Raw genomic sequence first — 23,750 nt, 5'->3', positions numbered from 1 at the left:
CTTCGTCGAATTCTCTAGTCATGGCTTGATGAGAGTCTTGAAGTGATGCAGAGTGCTGTAGAATATGGTCCACGCTTGTCATGTTCTCCTCGAGATAGTTGATCTGATCTTGTGTGCCTTGGCCAGTAGATTGCGGAGGTGGGTGCATCTCTTCATAGCCGGAGAGAAGGCTGAATAATTGGTTATTGACACCTTCCAAGCGTTTCTCAACCTCGCTCTGGTGTTCTTGAGAACCATGTAGCGTGTCTTCTCTTGACTGGACAATGTACTTGTGTTCTTCGAGCAGGGCGAAAATGCCATCTTGCAGTTGCTCGAGCTGGTTGTTGATGCGGACGGACGGTTCATCGTCTTCTGGGTAGGCAGATGGAATGTCGTCGGGCGAGTTGTCGATGCTGCCAGAGCGGCCCTTCTTTGCTTGAGAAATGAGAGAGCGCATTTGACCGTTCAAGAATTGCAGTCTGGTGTTAAAGTCGTTCAGCTGGCTGTTGTGGATGGCAGACTGTCCCTTGGAGACATCGCTGTGGACGCTTTGATCGTAGTCGCGAATGTGAGGCAGAGAGTCTGGTGTGAGATGGTCGGCAGACTCAGCTTCACGTTGGTGGTGAGCAGCCTGTAGCACAGCAGCTGTGTGACGCAGAAGCCTGCTCTCGATGTATTGTCTGCGATTCTCCAGACCGACCAGAATCTGGACCAGCTCTTCCACCTTTTTCTCGCTCGATGCAAGCTCATCGCTGGCTTGGCCAATGCTGTCGCTCTTGACACTTGACGAACTAAGCCTCCTGTCTCCCAACAAGCTCTTTCTACGGGTTTGCGGAACGCGGCCCTTTTGCGAATACAGGCGGTGGAGCGAGCGAGCGGCCTCACGGACTTTGCTCTCCAGAGCAAGTTTGCGGCGTGTCCCCTCGATGCGTGTGTCGACCTTGGTCTTCTCTTTCTTTAGGGCGTCAACCTCTTCAATAGCCAGAATATCATACCGCGAACTGTCGAAGATGGCCGTCTCGACCAGGAGGTGCCTGTGGAGCGCATCGCCGTTGGCAAACGAGTCTGATCTTGGAGTGGGTGGTTGTTGCATGTCCGACGGGCTGATCAGAGAGGGGTGATGATGGCCGTTCTGCTGTAGTACGGCCATGGCCTTCCAGTCTGTGTCGGTATAGCCCGGCGTGCTCGGGTCGAGGAAGGATGTTCGTGGATAGTCGTGCGCGGCGCTGAGGTCGTCGAGCGGATCAGGTCTTGCGTACACGGGTGATTCTTGCGAATGCATCATGACTGCCATTGTGAAGGAGTCTTGAGGGCCGAGGAGAAAGGGGTCAAGGCGGGGTTATCCAAGTGTTGCGACTTGTCAATTCTGCGCCTTCCACGACCAATTCGTACTTTCACCGATCGTTCTTGCCAATACCAGTATTGGCGACTTTCAAGGCTTCATCCCTGATATCAGAGAGGAGCAAAGAAGAACGATTTGGGAGGCTTGCAAGACGTTCTTGAATTTGTGCTGAGCTGAGATTACACTGCCAATGCTCCACAGGAAAGAGCCACTCAGATCAAAGCCGTTGCGCCGTCGATCCCTGGAAAATCACCCCCTGGAGCCTCTCCCTATCCGGCACATCTCCTTCCAGAACATGTCAACAGGAGACTGACTTGTTCAACACTTTGAGCTCCTCTACTTCTTGATCATATCTTATCTCCAAGACGCGCGTAGTCCGTCTCTCTTGACCTCCTACAATACTTCAAGACCATCCTGAGCCCTGACTACTGACTCGCGTCTTCTTGACCATCCCAAGATAAAATTAGATATGCTCATTTATACGGAGAGATGCATGAACATGTTCGGATGAATTGTCTCGGAGCTTCTAAGGTGCAGGAAACTGTTTCCGTGCAGTATAGGAAGACTGTTTCATTGCACTGACCGCTGCATCTCCTTCGTGTGCCTAACTTCTTACCTTGTTTGCCTACGAGAGCTCTCGGATCTCCTGTTTGTAACATCAAAATTGTCTGAGAAAGCTTCCCTAGAATGCCCTTTCCCCTCGTACTCTGTTGTGGGCTTATGCTACATCACTTCCGTTCTCTGGTTTCTGGCCTATCTGTCGCGACGTTGACCTCACCTACGTCCATCGCAACGATACGGACGAAGACAAATACTGGCGGCAGCAGCAACAACAGCACAGCATGCGGTGAGAGAGCGATCCCTTGCAGTGATATGGGCTTGGTGCTAGCAGGATGAGAAAGATGGAGTCGTTCAGGAGGGGAGATTTTATAGTCAACAGGTGATGAAGAAATTGGGATTTCCCTCCCTTGCTTTGTTGTCCAACTATGCTCTGGTCAGCAAGAGCCTTGCAAGCCTATACTAAGAGACACGTTCTGCAATGGCAGCCGGTATTGCAGTCGATATTCCTTTCGAGCAGGGTCGCACAAGAAACATTCATATGAGAAAAAGGAGGAAAAAGGAGAAAAAAGCACAAAGAAGAACCCACGATTCCAAGAGCGACGCCATCAGCTCCCTGCGACCAGCAGGAAGACGCCCATCCAGTAGCGCTGACAAGAGGTCTCAAACCGCTTACACAATATCCATCAGTACTCAGTACATGTTCACTCAATATGTGAGTAAGTCAGCTGGTGGGAATTTCTCAAGCAACCAAGATGCGCTGGCAGCAAGCCACAGAAGAATAATGCCGGCCGCCTTACCATGATACCATAGCAGAACTCGGCCGAAACAGCAGGTCATAAAGTCGAAGTCGTCGTGGAAAAGGACTCTGATGCGATTCGTGGGCATGAGCGGTGAGAGACAGAATCGGGAAGTCGGGCTTTTCGCAACGCTTCTCGAGACAACACGCTGTCCAACAAACCAACAAACCAACAATCTCGCTTTCAAGCTCTCTCTCAAGTCGAAAGTTCCGGGTAGAAAGTGTGATGAGCACTCGCAGAGTGTGTGATGTCGCGCTGGAGATGACGAGGCCCAGCAAGTTTATTTGTGTGTTTCCAAAAATGCACAAGACACGCGAGGGATTGGGGGATTGACAGGTCCGCGATAGATTGAGGGTTACGCCATCATCTTTACCGCCCAGCAAACCATTCGTCGGGGAGCATCGGTGCAACTCTGGCAAAATGACTCTCTGACCATCAAAGCAGGTTTGTGCAGGCACGGGCGCCGACCACCAATGCACATGCTGGCCAACCACACATCAAACCAGTACTCCTGACTATCATCGGCAATCCGCACGCGTCTGTAGGCGATCACTCCATCACATCAATGCTGCAATGCATCGCTATTCCGACCAATCTGCTGCTCCAGCATCCCTGTCCGGCAAAATTGCACGCTGGCGCTTGCAGAAACCCCGCTTGCCGGCCTGATCTCTGGTCTCGCATATGTAAACCCTCTTGCTGCCCAACTTGTTTCTGCCTTTCTCTTCCAACGATACCCAATCCGCTCTTCTCTATTTTACCCTTGGCACCTTCCTGTCTCTCGTGCTCTGCACATTGTTTTGCTTCAAGAGACCATCTCAAGAACACAATCAAGTGTAACAGGCTTTATATTTGAGCCAGTTTACCATACTTCCAGGATGACATATCGCAACCGCGAGGAATATTTGGACAGGTATTGACCCAAGTCTCACTGTTTGTTTTGCTTTTACCATACCCGGATGTTTGCCCAACCGGGCTTTTTGCTGTTCTTTCTTTGCGTTTCGTCTTGCTTTTACACATTTGGAGCCAGCCTTTTTAGGAAACCATTTGGACAATCCCAGGACCACCCGTACCCAAGATGTCAGGAACACAGGAAACCCAGCCGGATATGGATGGACCATTACAAGGATCAGCCATGGACCTTGATGATCTCTGTAGTACAACATAATCTTTGGAACCGGGTAGGTACATGAGGGTCCGGACTTGCTCTCGTCAGCCAACAACTGTCTACTTAGGACAACCACTTTGCACTTCCTTTGCTTGCTGCTGTGACAGCTCTGTTGTCAGTCATCTTAAATGAAGAAGACTTGTCTTTGAGTTCGTCCGTAGTAATGCTTGGAGTGTAAATATTCCCATGCCGGATAGGATTGGTCCATTTGTTTCCCCTAGGAATTTTCCGCCTTCGTGCTGAGGTCTTGTTGTGCCATTCCTTGGCATCATCCGGCGACAGACTTTTGACCTACCCTTGCCGGACAAGAGATCTTAAGCAGACATGAATTACTATTTGCATGTTCACGTTTGATGCTCTCCCTTCACCCTGACTTTCACCAAAACGACATTTGAGACAAAGCACAACAAGGACGCTACCAATTGTTGACGTCTAATGGGTCCCAAGGAAAGCTGGTCGCCACTGTTCATCTTCAACTCGTGCTGAGCGCTACGCTCCCTCTTCTTCAACACTGAAGGATCCTTGGTTGACCGCCTCACGTCTTCTCAGACATGCCTCAGCAACGTCGTGTATTCAGACTCGCGATCACAACCGTATTTGGCCTTGGACCGGATCCTGAACACCGCCATTAATAGACGAATCCTTAGCACTACTGCATGAATCACTCTCAATAGCTGGACCTAGGCCTCGTTTCTCTCGGAACGACCAACTGGTCTGTCGAGGACCAACCTATTTTGGGTCATGACAAAAGCTAACGTGCAACAGGCTGCTCCTCTCCCCACGCTTTAATCACAATTCATAGTTCTTTTTCTGCTCCGTCGAACTGTTGTCGCTGACTTTTGATCTTTTAATATAGCAACTGTCACTTTCTCCCCTCTACTTGCACAAACTCTTTGTTTGCCTCGCCTTCTGAGATCTGCCACTGGAACTCTTCTGTTTGGGACACCACCTTTTTGACACCCCCAACCTCACCAGTGGACTCTTTGGAAGACATCTCAAGCCAATCTTCAGATTCCGGTCTCTTCTCAAGTGACTCCCTAAGCACTTACAGCATGGACTACAGCACTTACCATTCATCGGCATCACCGGAGACCAAGATGGAACATATCCCGGACACTGATTTCTATGCTACCTCTGGATGGACAGATGGCATGTTCATGCCTGGACCAGCACCATTCTCACCGGTTATGAGTGACACAAACCAGAGTGCCTACACTCTTCCTGCATCGGACGTAAGCTTCCCTTCCCTTGGACCATCGATTTCGCAGGAAATGCCCATGATGGACGCCTACCAGGCCAACAGCTGGTCATCTGAGCAGCCCAGTTACAATTTCTTTGCTGAGCCTGCCGTGACCGAGACTGAGATGTTTGCTTTCCCTGCCCAAGGAATGGATGTTTCTCAACCCACTTTCAATGCCTGGTACCCCCCAACGGAAGCCTCTGCAGAAACATACTTTGCCATGGACACTCAGGGACAAAGCTTTGCCAGGATGATTCCCCAAACCGCCGGATTTGTAGGCAACCCAGTGACCATGGTTCCCACTACCGGTTATAGCAGCTCAAACCTCCAAGGTGGTCGCGTCAGAGTGGACAGCTTATATACTCAAGCTTGCCCACGAGATGTTGCAGTAAGTCACAACCATATTCCATCGGATGCCCATATATCGGATGTCGCTGGACCCCGCCGGATGACCGTACCTGTTTCTTTGAATGAGCCTGTCCAGGCCATTCCTGTCCCAAAGAGCGAGCAAGACGTCCCTTACGGAGCCCCCATCCAACAATACAGGTCTCACGTGCCAGGATACCCCAGTGGATTAACCATGCCATTTGCCGGACAACCCGAGGTTCCAGTTCTAGGAAGTAACGCTTCAGTCTCATCCGTAGGCAGTGTCGCTCCTTCCGGATATGAGGATATTCCCTGCAGCCCGGCATCGTCGACCGCAACCACCAGGACCAAGACCGAGGATACTGATGGCCGTGCCCGCACTGACGTGTTGTACTCTGCCAAGCCCGGTAGAGATGGCAGCTACCGCTGCCCCTTCGTGACTTCAGAAGGATGTCAGCACAAGGCAACCAAGCTGAAGTGTAATTATGAGTGCGTGAGCCCTTCTGTCTTCTCGAGCAAGCTCTAACGTCGAATTGCAGCAAGTACATTGATTCGCACATCAAGCCGTTCCGTTGCAAGCACCAGAACTGCAACAACAACCGTTTCTCCTCCACCGCTTGTCTGCTCCGCCACGAGCGTGAGGCCCATGGACTCCACGGACATGGAAACAAGCCTTTCCTCTGCGAATTTAAGGACTGCGACCGTTCAAGCTCGGACAATGGATTCCCCAGAGCATACAACCTACTTGACCATATGAAGCGTGTTCACGGATACCGCCCGGAGAAGGTGGCCAAGACACCCCCAGCCCAGCACGCCGGAAGACTTCCAGGAAAATCCCAGGACAAGGTGAAAAAGAGAAAGATCACCGGAGAAGTGCCTCAGCAGAAGAGCTCCGCTGTGAAGAAGGAGACTGCATCTCCGAGACTTGCGCAGAAGCTCGCTGTTGACCAGCGTAAGCAACAGATGACTGCCCAGTGGCAGACTCAGGTCAACGAGATGCAGAGACGTTCTCGCCAGTTCGGATGAATGAACCACAGGATCCCAGGACACTTGACACATGACACAGATTATGGACCAGAACATTGCCCCTCCCGGATAGATTGATCCAACTCCCAAAGGATGGAATACCGGACGGATTTTCCGCCCAGTGGCATTCGTTTGGATTTACTCTAGGAGACACCCGTCTCTCTCGAGATTGGACATGGAAGTGAGAAGCATCCCGCCAGGGGATTTGCGAGACGTGAGAGAATCACCCTAGGAATGAGGAAAGCATAGATTGAGACACCAGTCTCTTTCTTACAGGATAGAAGATGTGCAGCTCAGATTGGACCCACCAAGTTTTCGGTGTTAGACGACAGGATTGTTCCAGCTTCGTCAACAACATTTTAGTTTCTTGTTTTTGTTTTGCTATTGCTATTTCCGTTTCTTGTTCTTTGTTTACACTGTTTTTAGTATTACACTGCTTGTCGCTGTACAAAAAGTACAGCTTGTTAGATAGAGAAAATGCGCATACATGTCTGTTTTGAAATGTTTAGCAAGAGGCCCGTAATCACAAGACCGCCTCTCCAAGGGTCATCCCATGGTCAGCAATGGCGGGGTACGTATCGCGATAAATCAGCACATCATGCTGCAACCTGTATCATCGCATCCTGCAGGAATAACAACACAACATAATGTCAAATCTTCAACGACGATGACCTCTGCTGCTCGGAAGAGTTGCCCAGGAGAGTTTGGCTTGAATAAATTAAAGTTGACAAGCAGGGTTCTGTCAAGCGAAAGTCTAATCCCCGAACCTCGGCGGGAAAGCGAGCGAGCGAGCGATTTGGCATGAACGGAAGCTGCGTCATCCGAGGGGTGGAAGAAACGAGAAAGCATGTGAAGGGGCACCTGGCAGTTTGTCGATGCCCGTGTGGCCTTTTGCTCGTGCTCACAAATCATTCCAGAGTCGCGCGATCCAGATCAATTCTCCGTATATGAAGCCTGTCTTGCCGCGATCCGTGTGTTTCTTGCCTACTGCTGCTTCACTTTCTTACAAGTCTTTTGCCTATAACATCAACACTTCCAGAAGGTCTTTCTTCGGTTTCGGAAAAGCAACAACCACACCACAAACTTCAGCGACCATGTCTTCTGCTACCTCTTTCCACGAGTTCAAGCCCCTTGACAGTATGTGATGGCCTTGGAGACGGTTGTGCGACGAGAACTGACAGCGATGCGCAGAGAAGGGCAACGTCTACGACCTGTCCAAGCTCAAGGGCAAGGTCGTCCTCGTCGTCAACACCGCCAGCAAGTGCGGTTTCACCCCTCAGTTCGAAGGCCTCGAGAAGCTCTACAAGGGTATGCGCCTTCTTCCCCCCCTCTCCTCCCCTCTCACTTCACACAGCGCATCTCACTAATCCATTCCCCTCACAGAACTCAAGGCCGCCCACCCCAACGATGTTGAATTCCTCGGCTTCCCCTGCAACCAGTTCGGCTCCCAAGACCCCGGCAACAATGACACCATCCAAGAGTTCTGCCAGCTCAACTACGGCGTCTCCTTCCCCGTCCTCGGCAAAACCGACGTCAACGGCGACAAGGCCGAGCCCGTCTTCGAGTGGATGAAGAGCGAGCAGCCCGGTCTCATGGGCCTGAAGAGAGTCAAGTGGAACTTTGAAAAGTTCCTGATTGGCAAGGATGGCAAGGTCAAGGGTAGATGGGCTTCCACCACCAAGCCTGAGAGCTTGAAGGCTCCCATCGAGGCTCAGCTCAAGGCTTAAAAAGTGCTGAGATGATGAGCTGCGCAGAGGGAGAGAGAAAGATGGAGGATGACATATGCATGTTTTACATGACTTGCGCGGAGAGACGTGGCGCGAGTCTAGTTGATAACCCTGATACCCGTGTGATTTCTTACAGGCAAATATTCTATCACGAGAATGAGAATGATATAACAAACTTCTGTTGCTTCTCCAGGAACATGCTTGACTGTCCATGACATGATCGTACTTCAGCGGCTTGAAATTTGAAGCTGCCTCATCGCGCCTGCCTTTTGTAAGAGACCTTTGCAGAGTAACAGACTTCTTGATCATAAAAAGCATCACTGGTGTGACAGAACATCCTTATCAGAGAGCTGTGTATGGAATTAAGCCACCAGACAGATACGGTCGCACAAGAAGATGGATACGAGAGCCTCGGAACTGGTGACGTTGACTGACTCGAAGCGCGCCGAACCTCAAACCATCCTTCCTCTCACTCCTCCTATACCATCGCTATATACATCCGACAAATAATCAAATCGAGGAAGGTAAGCAAAAACATCGTCTTCTGTGGATTCTCTCTTGCTGTGTTTCCTGCTCTTCTTCGTTGCTGTCCGAATAAACACGTACCTCTTATCGTGCGTGCTATTACCCTCTTCCCTTTTACGTGTCACCCTTGAATCAAGATACCATAAAGGGTACAAAGATACCCAGTCGATTTTGTTTTCTTTCTTAAACTTGTCGTCCAGATACTTTCAAGTGTCGCACGTTTGCCAAATCTCTCTTTCCCCAATCCTGTCTGCTACACTCATCTCGGCTTCCAATTAGAAAAGTGGTCTGACAGAATTTCTGATAGAAGTTATTAGTCAACATCTCATTTTTCAAGAGGACAGAAAACTCCCATCTTTTTTTCAAGCTCTTTCTCGATGTGGGGCAATAATATCCCAGTCCCAGGCGGCCTCAACACTCGGGATTTGAAATCGCCTTCCACAAGCCAACAAGAACAAATGCTCCGCGCCGCCGCCCTCAGCACGGGCAAAAAACTGCACGTCGGTATCGTCGGCGCCGGATTCGCAGGTCTACGCGCCGCCGATGTCCTTGTCTCCCACGGCCACCGCGTGACCATCCTCGAAGCCCGAAACCGTGTTGGTGGACGAGTGGGCCAATCCAATCATCTAGGACACACGGTTGATCTAGGACCGAACTGGATACATGGAACAGATGACAATCCGATTTTCGATATTGCGAAGAAAACGGATACGCAGCTGCATTATTGGGATGAGAGACAGAGGGTTATAGATACGTGTGGAGAAGCGCTGAATAGCGAAGAAGCAGAGGAATATGGAAGGATCATCTGGGAAGATGGACTAATCAGTAAAGCCTTTGCGTACAGCAGGGAAAACACCGCTACCATCGACGCATCAGCATCGCTTATGGATTTCTTCACTGAAAGGGTAGGAGAGTATTTTACTGATTTGGATGCGAAAGAGGCGGAAAGAAAGAGGAACACACTGCTCAACATTTGCGACTTTTGGGGTAGTTATGTGGGTTCTCCGACTAAGAGGCAGAGTTTGAAGTTCTTTTGGTTGGAGGAGTGTATTGAAGGTGAAAATCCGTTCGTGGCAGGGACATACACGAAGATCTTGGAACATGTGGCCAGACCTGCGTTGGAGAAGGCAGAGATCAAATTTAACACCAAAGTCACTGGCATCACGGGGAGAAAGAGCCAGGATGAGAACGTCAAAGTGGAAGTGGAAGGGGAAGGGGGAGAGAAGTTTGAATTCGATGAAGTGGTCATGACTGCACCGCTAGGATGGCTAAAGAGGAACAAGGATATCTTTGTGAATGGCTTGACGGGAAGATTGGAGAAGGCCATTGATTCGATCGGCTATGGTGCTTTGGATAAAGTAAGTCTCCTACCACCCTCTTTCTCTCCAACAAGATATTAATCCCCAAACACAGATCTACATCACCTTCCCCTCCGCCTTCTGGGAAAACACCCCCTCCGAACCCTCAGGAACTTCCACCCTCCCAATCGCAAACTCCCAAACACCAAACACAACAGCAACAACAACACCCCTCCACCAAGCCCCCTCACAGCCAACATCAAACTACCCAGGCTTCACCCACTGGCTCAAACCCACCTACGCCAACGACACAAACCCTCACCAATGGGACCAACAAGCCATGAACCTCGCCGCTCTCCCCAGCCCCTCGGCCCATCCTACCCTCCTCTTCTACATCTACGGCCCTTGCTCCTCTCACATCGCCTCTCTCGCTGCCCTCCCCCAACCCTCCCGCGATAAATCCCTGTTATCTTTCATCTCACCGTATATTTCGCGTCTACCTTCCTATAATCCCTCCTCTCCTGCCTGTATGCCCTCCTCCATCTTCGCCACCGCATGGGCAGGCGATGAATTTGCTGGCTATGGCAGTTATGCAAATTTTCAAGTCGGGTTGGAAAATGGAGATGAGGATATCGAGGTCATGAGGGAAGGAATGCCCGAGCAAGGGATTTGGATCGCTGGCGAACATACTAGTCCGTTCGTTGCGTTGGGGACGGCGACGGGGGCGTATTGGAGTGGTGAGAGGGTCGGGTTGAGGATTTTGGGTAAAGGACCGGAGGAGGTGAGTAGGGAGGTTGCTGAGAAGGAAGGAGGGAAGGAGAAGGAGTAGGGTAGAAGAAGTATGATGTGGTTTCTTGAGCATATCTACCAGCCATTCTGCATTCTGTAATTTGGCACTATGCAATCGTCATCTAGACTTTTGGGAACCGATCTTTCCGGGAGTGAGGTGCCTTTTAGAGGCTTCGAGATGCTGATGAACAATTCGAGCAAGTGCTTTGCAACCTTGGTAGAGGCAGAGGTCCAATCTTGCTTGTTGAAAGGAAATGTAATACCTCGCGGTATCTCTTTTGCTTTTTGCTTGTATAGATCCTTCGATATGTTTTGACGTCCTAGCCTTTGGTGGCATGAACCACACTCCCTTACTGTACAGATGACATCCATATCCAGCCTCTTTCACACTTCCTCTTCTCAACCATGCATGCCCCTTACAATTTACCCTCAGTCTCCTCGACATATTTCTTCAAATGCTCAATGGTAACAACCTTGATGCCATACCTCCTTCCAAACTCAATACACTCCTTCGCCCTCATCATATGCAAACCACCTCTTTCCGCTTTCCCTTCCACCTCCGTACTCTCCTCTACAATCTCCGCAATCACACCTACATTATTGACGTCTCCACTCAAACGCGCAAACTCAACCGCAGCTTCTGTATGCCCCTGTCTCTGCCTCACACCCCCAGCCACCGCACGCAACGGCACCACATGCCCAGGTCGTCTAAAATCATCCGCCTTCACATCCTTCTCCGCCAGCAATTTACAAGTGGTGCTGCGATCGGTGGCCGAAATGCCCGTGGTGACGTTTTCGGCGGCGTCGATGGTGATGGTATAGGCAGTACGATTGGGATCGGAGTTTTCGGAAGCGGCGACCATGGGAGGGAGGTCCAATTTATCGGCTAGGGCGTTGGGGAGGGCGGCGCAGAGGTAGCCGGAGGTGTGGTGGATCATGAAGGAGGCTTTTGCTGGTGTGAGGGCTGAAGCGGCGATGATGAGGTCGCCTTCGTTTTCGCGGTGGGGGCTGTCGAGGACGAGGACGAATTCGCCGGCGGCTGGAAGGGGGGGGAGTGTGTTAGTGAGGTATAGAGGAGGGGAGGGTGCGGGAGGTGTACCGAAGGCCTTGATGGCGGAGGGAATGTCGTCGAAGACGAGGTCGCTGGAGTGGTCTGCCATTGCTGTGGTCGTGTGTGATTTGCGCGATCTAATGAAGAGGTGTAGAGTGTCGAGGGGTGTAGTTGTTGTTATCAAAGCAAGTTGGCGCAATTGTGGATGATGTGCTTGGACTCGTCGCTGATGACTGTTCGACTCTCCGAAACACGCCGCGTTCGCAATAACTGATTACTTGAGCAATTGGTAAGCGGTCAATTTCAATTCCTCAGGCCAAAATCGTGATATCAACAATAGCCAGTCAAGGCTTATGAGATAGAGTATATACTTGTACGAGAAAGGATTCGATTGCTATCTAAATAGTCGTGGAAGAAAGTGTCATAGAGATGCTCGTACACTTCGGAGAGCAGTCGCATAGCGGGGCAACAAGCTCGCCCACTTTCCCTTCGCAAGAGCTGCCCAAAATTCCCCGAACCCCGAAGATCCGAGCTAAACTTTAACCATCTTTGGCCAAACAATCAAGACCTAAGTATGGTTAATTAGCTGCATTTTCTTGGTTTAGCCTCCTCCATGCTTCCACAGCATTTCAATTACTCCCGTTGACTGCTCGGCCACAGGTGCTTCATGTCCCCACTCTGTCAAATTTATGCGCATGTGATTAGTAGAATACTCACCATCCCACAACGCCGCAAACACCCCCTGACTTGTATACCTTCATGATCCTGGAACAGGCGAGTATCTGCAGAATGTATCCTCGGGGGGTACCGCCAAGTAAGCTGCACTGTGGAATTTGACAACCTCCCCACCGCGAAGTAGACTGTATTCGAACATGGCCTGCCGAAAGTAGCGAAACTGACAGAGCTCGTCCATTGTGCAGCAGCCCTTAAGACGGGTATAGCATCGATATCTTGTTAATCTCACTTCCAATCCTTTTCGACCTGTGACTGCCGCACTTCAAGTGGTTTTGCATCGCGATATCTCCGGAGCGACATGGCAAGCACGACCAAGAATTTGACTAGTTTGGCGACAAACTATGAATGGCGCAAATCATTCCTGGATACACACGCTCTATGATTACAGACTTTTAAAAAAGAATGTGTGGAAGAGAATATTTCCGAACCATCATACATCACACCTCGATAACTACACAATAAACGTCCGTCTATTCCGCCTCCTCCAAGAAGAACGTCTTCATAGACCTAGGCTCAATCGGCGCCGTAAACCTGCCACCCTCAAAGGCAAACTGCCCAGCCATGGTAACATTATGCTCGTTATCAGTCAAATAAGCAGTAGCCCTGCTCACATTCGTAGCCCCCAACTCCACAGCCAACGTATAAGTATAATGCGCAGAATTGATGACGGGAATAGCGATCGTGCCGTTCTTGTTCTGCCATGCGGTTACGCGGACCTCTTGGACACTGCTATCGGCAAACAGACGCACGGCGCCGGGACGGGCGAAGCGGAAATAGCCTGCGAATGCCCATAGGCGGGCGGAGACTTGGTAGGAAGTGCCGTTTACTTGGACCAGAGCGGCGTCTGTGGGAGAGGTCCAGCTGCACCACCAGTGGCTCCAGCCGGCGACGTTGTTGACGAAGGCATGGTGCATGTAGTTGGCCCACTGGAAACCTTCAAAGTTGTTGCCGACGGCATCCCAGGTGCGTGTCCAGGTGTTGCCGCCATCGCTCCATTCCGTTTCTAGTGTAGGCTGGCCGGCTAAGAGGTCGTCGAACGGCTCCTTGATATCAGACTGGTAGTTATGGTAGGTGTTTACATCAAACAGTGTCTTTCCTCCAAGACGTCCAAGTTCGTATAGCAGATCTCTTTGCTGTCTAGCACCAGTTGCATCACAGCAGGACACATCCAAGCTAGGGAATGCCTTCTTGACCATAGGATAAAAGATACTCAAGAAATCGTACGCTTGGTATCCATCCGACAGCATAGCAGAGTACGTTATCGGGTTAAAATCCGGCTCATTGTAAGCACCCAGCAGAGATACCTTGATACCGCGTTGTTGGTACAGTCGCACGTATTCGATCAGGTAGTTTGCATAGGCTTCACGCCAGTCGTAGGTGCAGTTGCTACCACGCACACCACAGATGACACCACCTCCTGCTTCACGACCGGTAGTTTTGAAGCAGCCAGGTGCTGACCAGGCGTCTGCATACAAGTACAAGTCTGGATTGTATTTAATCGCATTCTGAGCCAGAGTCAACTGACAACTATCGTTGGAAGCAGTAGGGAAAGTGTAATTGAAAGGGCCAGCAGGAGTCGCGGGACAAGTAGGAAGAATAGTTGTGCCAGCAGAAGACCCAATCAAGTTACGGAGGATGGATAGGGCACCAATGTTTTCGTCGAACAGGGTACGGACGACGGCATCCTGGTCGGCTGCTGAGAGGGTGTTTGTGGTGCATGCGGCTCCGAAGGCGCCGGAGCAGCCACCGCCAAGCATGGTCTGGTATCGTTGTTCGACATTGACTTTGATGGTAGCGTCGAAGGATAGAGATTGGTTTGAGTAAGAGGGACTGTGGTGGGGGGGCCAGTGTCCATTAGCGGACACAGCGCTGGCAGCGGCTGTTAGGATGAGAGGATACTTCATCTTGAATTTGAGGCTGCGGAAGGTATGGATTGAATAAGAAAACAGGACATTGTAGTCAGCCAGTCACCTTATATACGCTTTCGAACTTTTCTTGCGCTCCATTGAATGTTTTGGCAAAATGGCACTCTCCAACTGCCCCGCAATGACCCATGAGGAAACATTGAGAGGCTGCAGGTACATATGTTAGCCGGGCCATGTAGAGAAGGCAACAAGTCAAGTATGGCCAGCCGCATGTATGAAGACCGGAATCCGGCATCCTGACCACACGATTGAAGTTAGTCGACCTGCAGACTTTTGATATCCCCGCATCGCTCCATGATTACTTCTGGCTAAATGTACTGTGCCTAAGCATAACTGTCGATCATTCATGGGGAAACCTCATGGCTAAAAACAAGCATCAAACCCAAGAGGATTGACTCGCAGTGCGGAGCCGTCCGGCAGACGCCTTGCGTAGAGGGAAATGCTTGTATGCAAGCCTCAAGACGGATTCTTGGTCGAGGGGAGTCACGCCGGCAGATGACGTGGCATGGTTGATGTGCCTAGGCGGAAACTTATGCTGCTGAGGAGCGTTACTCGTGATGCGAGATGGCCAGTGTTCTGACCAAGACCGTGTCAGTCGTGAATTGTCAATGTTGGTGTCAACTTGTTGCGAAATTCCAGCATGAGAGCATTGGCGCCGCAGTGCGAGCTGTGACATCCGATGCGGTTGCCGGGCTACTCCTGTCGTTGCTGTGTAATGATATACAGTTATTTCGGCGAATCTTGTACATACGGCCACAGTCAGCTGAAAACTGGGCATCCCGTCCGCTCTGCCATACATAAGCAGTTGAACGGCAGATTAGTACTACGGTGGGTGACCACGTGGGAATCCCTGCTGCTGTATGTTTTGCATTTGTTTTGCTCTTCCCGCTTCTTTTTGGCTGTCGCATCGACTCTGTCTGTCCTTCCATGGCAATTCTGCACTTGCTTCTGTTTTGTCCGTCTTTCAAGATGATGCTTTAAGCAGACGCATCGGATTGAAAGCAGCCAACTTTTTCCCCAAACATGAAAACCCCCATCTTCAACACCATCCCTCTTTTTGCGCCAAAGAAGCGCCCTCTCTTCACCATGCCATCACCCCAATAGTCTAGAATGACCTCACTCTCAAAGTGGCTTGAGACATCTCACCACCAAGAATCTCCCTTCTCCCAGCCTCCCTCGCCAAAGAATGCGAAGGGTCTCGGGGTGTCCGAGCGCTGTTGTGAGAAAAAAGCAGGGACCTTGCGCAAACCGTTGCAGGGTAGACTTCTTCCCCGTTGCTTCTATCGATCGTGGCTGAGACAATAGTCTCAATGTGAGATTTGGCAAGGGGACTGCATGTCAGCCTTGCCAGCCAGCCACTGATGTGTGGAAAAGCCACCACAGGTGAGAAGTGACAGAGATGAGGCAGAGAAAGCGAGGACGCAAAGAAGAGGTTTTTGGTGAAAAAAGGTTTCTGTGGTATATACATCTAATCTGGTGAAAAGGAAAAAGAAAAAACACCTTGCGGTAAAAGGAGTGATCAGGTTCGCATCATAAAAGTTCAATCAGTTCTCAGTTCAAAATCAAAAAAGCAGAAAAATGGCAGAAAAATCAAAATCCCGGTGCTGTTGGGTCCCATGCTCGCTGTCTAATCTTCGCGGTAAAATTTTGCAACTCCTCATAAATGAATGTCTTTGTACGTTGTTGGTTGTGATTGTCTCAGGGAAACTCGATCAGAGAAGAAGCTGTTTAGCAACGGCCCTGGTCAAGAGTCTGGCGGGTGTACTGGTAAGACTGTCTGCAGTCGTACTTGTTGCTGCCAGAGTAGCCACCGGTGTAGGTGGCGTAGCTGGTGCTGATGGAAGCATCGTACAGAGCGCAGTAGGTACCGTGAGGGATACCGTTCTTGTGCAGGTAGTAGGCGTTGAAGCTGTTGCAAGGGGTGAAGTACGACTTGCCGGCAGCGATGGCGGTCTTCTTGTTGACAACGTGCTGGTACGAGGCGTAGTCGGCGCAGACCTGGGGGTTGAAGGGACCGGGGAAGAACTTGGATCCCATCCAGTAGTTGGGGGCGTTGATGGCCTTACCACCGCAGGTCTTGGGGCTGGTCCAGGTAGGGCCCTTGGGGCTGGAGCTGGCAGTGGCCGAAGCGGAAGCGGAAGCAGAGGTCGAAGAAGCCTTGACAACAGAAGAAGAGGCGGAGGAAGAAACAGCGCTGGAGCTGGGGAGAACAGCAGTGGCGGTAGACAGAACCGAGGAGACAGCGGAGGTGGCGGTGGAGGTAGAGTTGTCGACAGTGTCAACGACGGTAGGAGGGAAAGTGGTGTTGGTAGCGTCGTATCCGTTAGAACCAGTGATAACAACGTTAAAGTCCTCGCGCCAGCCGCCGCCATTCAATGCAGTAGCAGCCTCAAGGTTGCTACCCCACAATGTGCACTTGAAGTTGGTGATAGAAGTGGGGTTGGGGCACCAGTAACCCCAGACGGTAGCGGCAGTAGAGTCGTTCTTGGTGGGGTTCTGGCTGGGATCACGCTCAATGTAGATGTTGAAGGCAGTGCAGAGAGAGGTGGTGTCGCAGTGGGCGGCACAGTCAGCAACGCTGTACGAAGTCAAGGTGTAGAGACCAAGGTACGAGTTGGCGCTGGAAGAAGCGTTCAAGTCGCGGAAAGTCTGCTGGTAGGCATTGCCGGCAACATTGTTGCTGGGGACGACAGTAGGAGCGGCAGAGGCCATGCTGTGGAAGGGAGCGTAGGCAAGGAAGGCATCAGCAGTGTCAGGGGTAACCTTAGGGCCGTAACCATCGGGCTGAGGAGCGCAAGGGTCCTCAGGGTTGATGAAGCCGCAGTAAGTGCCATCCTCAGGAGTAGTAGGGCAGGCAGTGGTCGAAGAGGTAGTTCCAGAGACGGTGTTGATGGTGGCCGAACCGGAAGAGGTCGAGCTGGCAACAACGGAAGAAGATGAGGCAGCAACCGACGAAGAGCTGGAGCTGGAGCTGGAGCTGGCAACAACCGAAGAGGAAGAGGAAGTGGAAGAGGCAACCTTGGAAGAGGAAGCGGTAGAAGAAGTTCCGGCAACAGGGGTGTAGTAGAGAGGAACCCAGGCACAGTTGGTAGGGATGGTAGGAGCGAAGTAAAGCTTGCCATCGTTGTTGCAAGTCATGGCCTGCTGGAAGACACCGTTGGCCTTGCACTCCAACCAAACGGAAGCAGTGTTTTGCGTGCAAGTGATGTAGCTGTAGCTCTGACCAACGGTGCTGAAGTAAGTGTACTCAGGGATAGAGCTGGTACCACGGTTGGCAGCGTAAGCAGCACCAACCTCGTAGAGGTAACCAGTCTTGCTGTCAATGTAGAACTGAGTGGCAGAGGCCTGGCTAGAGACGTAGCTGGCAATGCCATCGTTCCCGGCAGAGCAGCCAAGGAACTTGTTGTTGGCGTCCTTCAGGTAGAAGTTGTTGGTAGAAGCAGTGGCAGTAGCGGCGACCGAGGACGAAGAAGTGGTCTTGGTGCTGCTGGTGCTGGTGCTGGTGGTGCTGCTGGTGGTAGTACCACACTGGGTGCCGAAGAAGACACAGTTCCACCAATTGTAGACACCGACAGTGCGCTTGTCAAGGTTGCGCTTGTTAACAACCTGAGCTGGAGCAGTGGAGACTGCGGTGGCCTGGGTAGAAACAGCGGCGGAGATAGACTGAGCAATGGCAGCGCTGCTGATGGTGACAGTCTGGTTGGAGACACCGTTCAGAATGGGAGCAGTCTGAACAGCAGGGGCAGCAGCAAGCTGGTCGAAGTCAAGCTGCTGGGGAGCAGGAGAAGCGGCTGCGAGACCGGTGAGGGCCGCAGCCGAGAGGAAAGTGGCGGCAGTGCGCATAGTGATCAGTTGATCAAGAACGTGGTCGGTAGTTGGGTTGGTTGGTTGTTAGAGATAGTGGTGAAGTTGGTAGTTGATTGCTCTGTAGAGAGTGTATGGGGTGAGAGAGAGTGGTTGAAAGAGAGTGTAGGAAGTGAGAGAATGATTGAGATGCTGATGATGAAAAAAGAACGACTTGGAGGAAGATGAAGCCTACATATATACTTGAGATGCATGTTAGCATCTCGCTGTGGCTGTAGGCATTTGGCATAGTAGTGGCCTGGGCGCTTGACATCAGCGCCCGGTGGGTTCAGAGGCCCCTGCCCCAGAGCCGGAAGTGTAAATACGTCGGTCGTAGAGCGCCACGGGCAGCCATGGTCGAGTTCTTTGAGATGTCTCAGAAGCAAAGACCCTCGATTTGGCTTTACGATGTTATTTCCTCCTGCTTCTGGTAAGTGCTCTCGGATGTCAAGCCGAATCTTTTGGAATTCGAGAAGGAAGGGCCTTCAGACTATCGAATACTGCGGAGTGGCTGGACATCCCGTGATTTGCTTGTCTTTTGGGGACATGAAAGACAGTCTGCCTCTCGAGTGTGCGCTGTACAGCCACGGAGTTGACCTTGGCCATGTCTGACTACCGAAAGCCTGGTCGCTGGACCGTGGCTATCGATCAATCGATAGCTTTTGACGGGTCGATACCTTCACGGGCGGCAGTCAGAGCAGTTGGAAACGAAGATGAAAAACTGCGTCGCCGCTCACCGAACAGTTGCCAAGGGTAGTGCACGGGCATGCCATTTCGTTATGGAGGCCCTCTGCTGCTAGTTGGATGTCTAGATGTGACATCTTGGACCTACTTGAAAGATCCCACATACCTCTGTGTGAACGAGTATGTGGCACATATCTGATAGCCCTCTGTAGCTATGAGACAAACCTCATCAGCAAGAGATATTCCGTTCATTTTCATGCCTTACAGCTCATATCCGCTGTCGACATGCGTGGCAGGGAAACCATGGGCTTTGATACCGCCCACCGTTGGTGATCTCCAGGGCCAGATGATCGGCGCCGATCCGGCGCGCACGGTGCAAGGTCGAACGGTCAACTTCACTCGGGTTTTCCAGACTCGTGGGTCGACAAGCATAGGAACTCAACGAGCGACACACGCGCTCCTCTCGCGATCAATAGGGCGAGATGTGCCCGTGCCCCTGCCGAGTACGATGCATCGATCTTTCTTCTTTGCTGTACGTGTACATGATCGAAGCAAAGGCGAGACCTTACGGCTCACACTTCATCTGAGACATCGAGCGTAATCGATTGTGTGGACCTGTGCCTCCTCTGCCAGACTCCACGTTCGTCAGACAATACATTCGTACTGACGTTGCCAAGCGGACAAGCAGAAGGAGTGCCCTTCCCAAGCTGTAAGAGCAAGCCCACCTAACCATGTGTTTCGCCCTACCAACAGTCCCGTCAACCGCCATACCTGTTCGCGAGCAACGTCTTTGGTGGTACCTCAAACAGTCCCCGTTAACAACCGATCGCAACGTTACATAGGAGGCTGGGTATCATGCTCGTATTGCATCAAGATACGTTCGATATATCGACTCCTTTCGCCCTGCCAGTAATCTGTGGTATTGATTTTTACTGCCGACGCTTTCATATCATGGATTTTGAAATCTTCCTTGTTGTCGACCCTTCTGGCCGCCCCCTCATTCTGGAGAGACTTGCTCAATGATTGTACGGCCGTTGTCTCTTCGGCTTCTGCGAGACACTGTCTTAAATCTTAGTCTCCGGATTCTCGACTCTGCTATCTGATTTGTCGAATGGCCGGTCGATCCTCCTTATGACGGATCCTTGTGTGTCAGGTCAGGCCAACAGCACGTCTTGACATGACTTCGGTGCGAGACATTCATACAGACTCGAGCATTGTTTGAGCTCAGCTCTGAGTTTCACACTGGATCTGCACAAATAACGTCAACCTTCTTTCGCTGTTGCTTGAACAAACAACAGCTTGTGGTTCGGCACTGCCGAACGCCTTGCAACAATTATCAGTCTTGGGCCGGATGAACTCTCACTGCCGTATGTTCCGGGCCATCGTATCGAGAGACGTCCAGGCTGCTTGAGCTTCGACTCACATGAACGTACGTGGTAATGGAAACCCTCTAACACTACTGACCCATCGGATTAGGTTGAATGCTGTCACGACTAGGTACTCATTGAGCGGGCCACCTCTATGCTTCTTGAGCAGCTTTGTGACTGCATCTCTAGAGGTACCAGGTTCAGTGCAGTGCAGTGCAGTGCAGTGCAGTGCAGTGCAGTGCAGTATCTTGGCCTGTCTTGGCCTTATAGCTGATTCGGAACAGTCTTTCCATAGACCCAGCGCCAAAGATTTATTTCGACTTTTATCCGTCTCCTGATTCGCAACAGCGATACCCCATCTTGGTCTTACAAGAAAGAACTCACACGTGCCTAGCAGTAGGATTGTCGCCCAAGCCAAACAGGAAGTCTAAATCTCGGAGATATTGAAGCTTCTGTCCGAGGTACCTAGACCTCAGCGGCCCAAGCCTCGGTCCTGAACTTTGCTTAATTTAGCAGGTGCATCATCCTCTCTCTCGAATCCCTCCATGGCCATAATCTCTTCCTCTTGGTATGTGGCGTATCGATCTGAGATGAGTAGATACGAGCAAATGGTTCAAGACCACACATATTTCGATGCATCGAAAATATATACAAATGCATCTTTTCCAAATCGAAGCGTCGCTGGAACCTCGCATGCACTTCGACATTTTATATCTACGTCTTCATTCTTGATGATGCTCTCATACGATTCAGGATACCGTCATAGCACGCGCTGTGCAACTTATCGTGTCTACCGCGACTTGTAGAAACGCGGAAAATGTCTCGACTACACGCACCCTGTTCGGCGTAAGGCGTTCAACTCAAATCCCTCGATCAGTAAACGCCCAAGTCGTGGTCGGTGGTCGCGACGCCTAGCGACGTCCAGCGACAAAACTCCACACCGCGAACGGTTTTTTTCCTGAACTTTGCCGGATGCCTGCGGACGTTTCGAACAGAAACATACAGTTGTCAAGGCAAGTCGAGGGTCGAGACACAAAGACGTCGAGTGGATGCCAGACTTTTCGGTGCTATGCAACCATCGTACGGACGTCTTCTGCTCGCTTTCGGTGTGACTTGATCATGAATCTACCTCCGTGGTATGTCACCGCTCAACAACCAACCCTTGATCAATAATCGGCCAGCTTTGCGCAAAATTTGCAACTGGACATTTCTACTCTCTAAGCCTCCATCCATGTCCGTGGATATCAGCCATAAATATCAAAGTCAACCTGGCTGTTTGCAAGTGTGTACGAAGACTTCAGGGAGTCAAAAAGCAACCATTGAGGACTCAGATCATACAAAATTCCACAGACTTGATATCACCTTAGAAGACTTTGCCAGCAGGTTGGGCCCTTGGGGCCCTTCAAGATCTGATACAATGTAATAGGGTAACTCACTCTGGCCTTGTGATGTCTGTTTCCATAGAGGATACTCGTTCTGCCGACATCGTGCCTCTAAGCTTGTATCGGATGAATAGAGGGAATTGTACAAATGCTTTATGATTTTACGCAGCATGGCGATGCTATCGACCTAAAGCATTCTCGTGTCCAGTATTTATGTATTGTTCCTCTGATGTTGTGTACATAGTGCTCTACTATTGAGATATTCAATGCCTGGCTAACAAGTGCTCTATCTTCATGTCTGCGTCAGTTCCGCGATGATCATGATCATCTGTTTTTTCCTCAACTGCATTCCGCTCACTGCGTTAGTGCTCTTATGCACACTTGCACATCTATGCAGAGCCCTGCCCGAGTCGACATGACTTTGCGAAATGCCCACTTTGGTGCATCATGATGATCCACCCCACATAAATCGTTCTCAACAGTCGTGCATCTGTGACTTCGCTGAGAGCATAACCCTGCCTTCCAAGTATCTGCTCGACTTGACGGCGACAACTTCTTCTGTCAGAGGGAAACATTGTTTTCATGGGTCTTACTGACATACTACTCAGTCTAGATATTATTTCAATACTTGAGATCTTCATTATGTATTTTCATGCTTTATTCATGACACTGTCATCAATCTGCACTGGTTTGTTGGTCAAACCATTAGAAGGGAGCATTCGAAACACAAATCTGTCCTTCATAGCTGTGAAAGGAAGTAAAACAGAACAACATTACTACAGGGCATACATAAATAGCTATTAATCCGCCCGGAAGCGTACACAGAGAACAGGACTAAACGTCGTCGTCCAGTCACGAATTATGTCGAAACAACCATCGTCAAGGGTATCACCCTGCTCATAAACTTCCATCATCGCGAAATACCAAAATTAACAACTGGACCAAACCATGAATTAATTCATGCAGTAGAGATATACCGAGATAAAAACGCCACAGCTATACCATAAGGTTAAATAGGCCCAATTCGAACGATATCATAGTGCTTAGATCATCGTCGAAAGTGTCACCCTGGTCTTATCAACTTTGATCGTGCAAGGTCAAATTCTCGTGATACTAATCGACAAGCATACAAATCTGGTATGTTATAGGCACAAGATACAGGGTAGATATGATAATCAAGCGCTAGCATGCAGATCTGCAACAAGTCATGTGTCAACAAGAAGGATGACCTGCACGAGTCCACCACAGCAGAACAATGAGTTAGAAGCGTGACAGCGACTGGATAGTAGAGATATACCGGACTCGTAAAAGCGTAGTCAAGAGATAGGAAGAAAGAATAAACACAGAAGGCGCGGTTACAGGCAATGGAGGCAACAATCGAGCAGTCAAGTTCATTTCTGCGTGTTTTCCTCCATCACATGCTCCTCTCAAAACAACGTTGCAACCCCTCCGTTTGCGCAATTATTCCCCGTGTAGACACCACGAGGGGGACTAACCTTTCCCTCCCGATAGTAGCCTGATATACTCGGCATAGACCCGCGAGCGAGCTTAGGCATCAATCACATCACGGAGAAGCGTGAAGAAGACACTTCCATTTCCAGGAGTGATGGGGTTGGATGAGAAGAGAAACAGTAAAGGGAGGGGAGAAGGTGTTTTATAGATTATCGGTAGGGAGAGTGGCATACGGAGTAGACTGTAATGGGAAAGTAGGTTGAGATAGCAGAGTGGGCTGTGACCGCGGAGTAGCTCATGCATGACCAGGAGAAGGCAAGGAGAGAAGATGAATTGGTTTTCACAGAAGGATGATAGAACACAGGAAGAACTATCGAGAAACTCCGGGAGAGATATTCTCGAAAGCAGTTCAAACGTCTGGGTAAAAGCGCGGCAGCAATAGTATGGAGAATATGCGAATCACGACATAAACCGAAGGAGAAAATCTTACTTGACT

General features: G+C 50.5%; 8 protein-coding genes across 8 annotated transcripts; 4 read left to right on the top strand and 4 right to left on the bottom strand.

Annotated features, from left to right (window-relative positions):
• Positions 1-3,641: 3,641 nt before the first annotated feature.
• M438DRAFT_342617 (uncharacterized protein) lies at positions 3,642-4,216 on the bottom strand. Its single transcript, XM_029904803.1, has one exon. It carries the CDS (start codon positions 3,865-3,867, stop codon positions 3,712-3,714), a length of 156 nt encoding a protein of 51 aa, XP_029763626.1. The 5' UTR covers positions 3,868-4,216; the 3' UTR covers positions 3,642-3,711.
• A 1,448-nt stretch (positions 4,217-5,664) lies between these two features.
• M438DRAFT_266790 (uncharacterized protein) lies at positions 5,665-6,476 on the top strand (the record flags this gene model as incomplete). Its single annotated transcript, XM_029900136.1, has 2 exons — positions 5,665-5,939; positions 5,990-6,476. 2 exons carry the CDS (start codon positions 5,665-5,667, stop codon positions 6,474-6,476), a joined length of 762 nt encoding a protein of 253 aa, XP_029763625.1.
• Positions 6,477-7,567: 1,091 nt separating this feature from the next.
• M438DRAFT_342615 (glutathione peroxidase 1) lies at positions 7,568-8,370 on the top strand (the record flags this gene model as incomplete). The annotated part of the gene is made up of 3 exons (XM_029904802.1): positions 7,568-7,613; positions 7,668-7,784; positions 7,860-8,370. The coding sequence occupies 3 exons, from the start codon at positions 7,571-7,573 to the stop codon at positions 8,201-8,203; spliced, it is 504 nt and encodes a 167-aa protein (XP_029763624.1). The 3' UTR covers positions 8,204-8,370.
• Positions 8,371-9,186: 816 nt separating this feature from the next.
• On the top strand, positions 9,187-10,855 carry M438DRAFT_266639 (FAD/NAD(P)-binding domain-containing protein; the record flags this gene model as incomplete). Its single annotated transcript, XM_029900126.1, has 2 exons — positions 9,187-10,086; positions 10,142-10,855. 2 exons carry the CDS (start codon positions 9,187-9,189, stop codon positions 10,853-10,855), a joined length of 1,614 nt encoding a protein of 537 aa, XP_029763623.1.
• A 376-nt stretch (positions 10,856-11,231) lies between these two features.
• On the bottom strand, positions 11,232-11,975 carry M438DRAFT_266385 (3,4-dihydroxy-2-butanone 4-phosphate synthase; the record flags this gene model as incomplete). The annotated part of the gene is made up of 2 exons (XM_029900103.1): positions 11,232-11,854; positions 11,915-11,975. 2 exons carry the CDS (start codon positions 11,973-11,975, stop codon positions 11,232-11,234), a joined length of 684 nt encoding a protein of 227 aa, XP_029763622.1.
• A 1,048-nt stretch (positions 11,976-13,023) lies between these two features.
• Positions 13,024-14,418, bottom strand: M438DRAFT_290005 (glycoside hydrolase). The gene has a single exon (XM_029901699.1). It carries the CDS (start codon positions 14,356-14,358, stop codon positions 13,072-13,074), a length of 1,287 nt encoding a protein of 428 aa, XP_029763621.1. The 5' UTR covers positions 14,359-14,418; the 3' UTR covers positions 13,024-13,071.
• Positions 14,419-15,241: 823 nt separating this feature from the next.
• M438DRAFT_386650 (uncharacterized protein) lies at positions 15,242-15,707 on the top strand (the record flags this gene model as incomplete). The annotated part of the gene is made up of 1 exon (XM_029908993.1): positions 15,242-15,707. The coding sequence occupies one exon, from the start codon at positions 15,242-15,244 to the stop codon at positions 15,497-15,499; it is 258 nt and encodes an 85-aa protein (XP_029763620.1). The 3' UTR covers positions 15,500-15,707.
• A 580-nt stretch (positions 15,708-16,287) lies between these two features.
• Positions 16,288-17,382, bottom strand: M438DRAFT_239805 (uncharacterized protein; the record flags this gene model as incomplete). Its single annotated transcript, XM_029899515.1, has 2 exons — positions 16,288-16,626; positions 16,810-17,382. Coding segments are annotated over 2 exons (912 nt in total), but the record flags the coding sequence as incomplete, so codon positions are not given.
• Between the last annotated feature and the right edge of the window lie 6,368 nt (positions 17,383-23,750).

The sequence above is a fragment of the Aureobasidium pullulans genome (genome assembly GCF_000721785.1).
Source record: "Aureobasidium pullulans EXF-150 unplaced genomic scaffold scaffold_3, whole genome shotgun sequence".
Classification (NCBI taxonomy): Eukaryota; Fungi; Ascomycota; class Dothideomycetes; order Dothideales; family Saccotheciaceae; genus Aureobasidium; species Aureobasidium pullulans.
The sequence above is the reverse complement of the archived record's forward strand: the minus strand, read 5'-3'. Positions and strand labels throughout refer to the sequence as shown.

Coding starts and splice junctions, on each gene's coding strand:
- M438DRAFT_342617 (XM_029904803.1), bottom strand. CDS start 3,867: ATGTACCTACCCGGTTCCAAAGATTATGTTGTACTACAGAGATCATCA.
- M438DRAFT_290005 (XM_029901699.1), bottom strand. CDS start 14,358: ATGCTTGGCGGTGGCTGCTCCGGCGCCTTCGGAGCCGCATGCACCACA.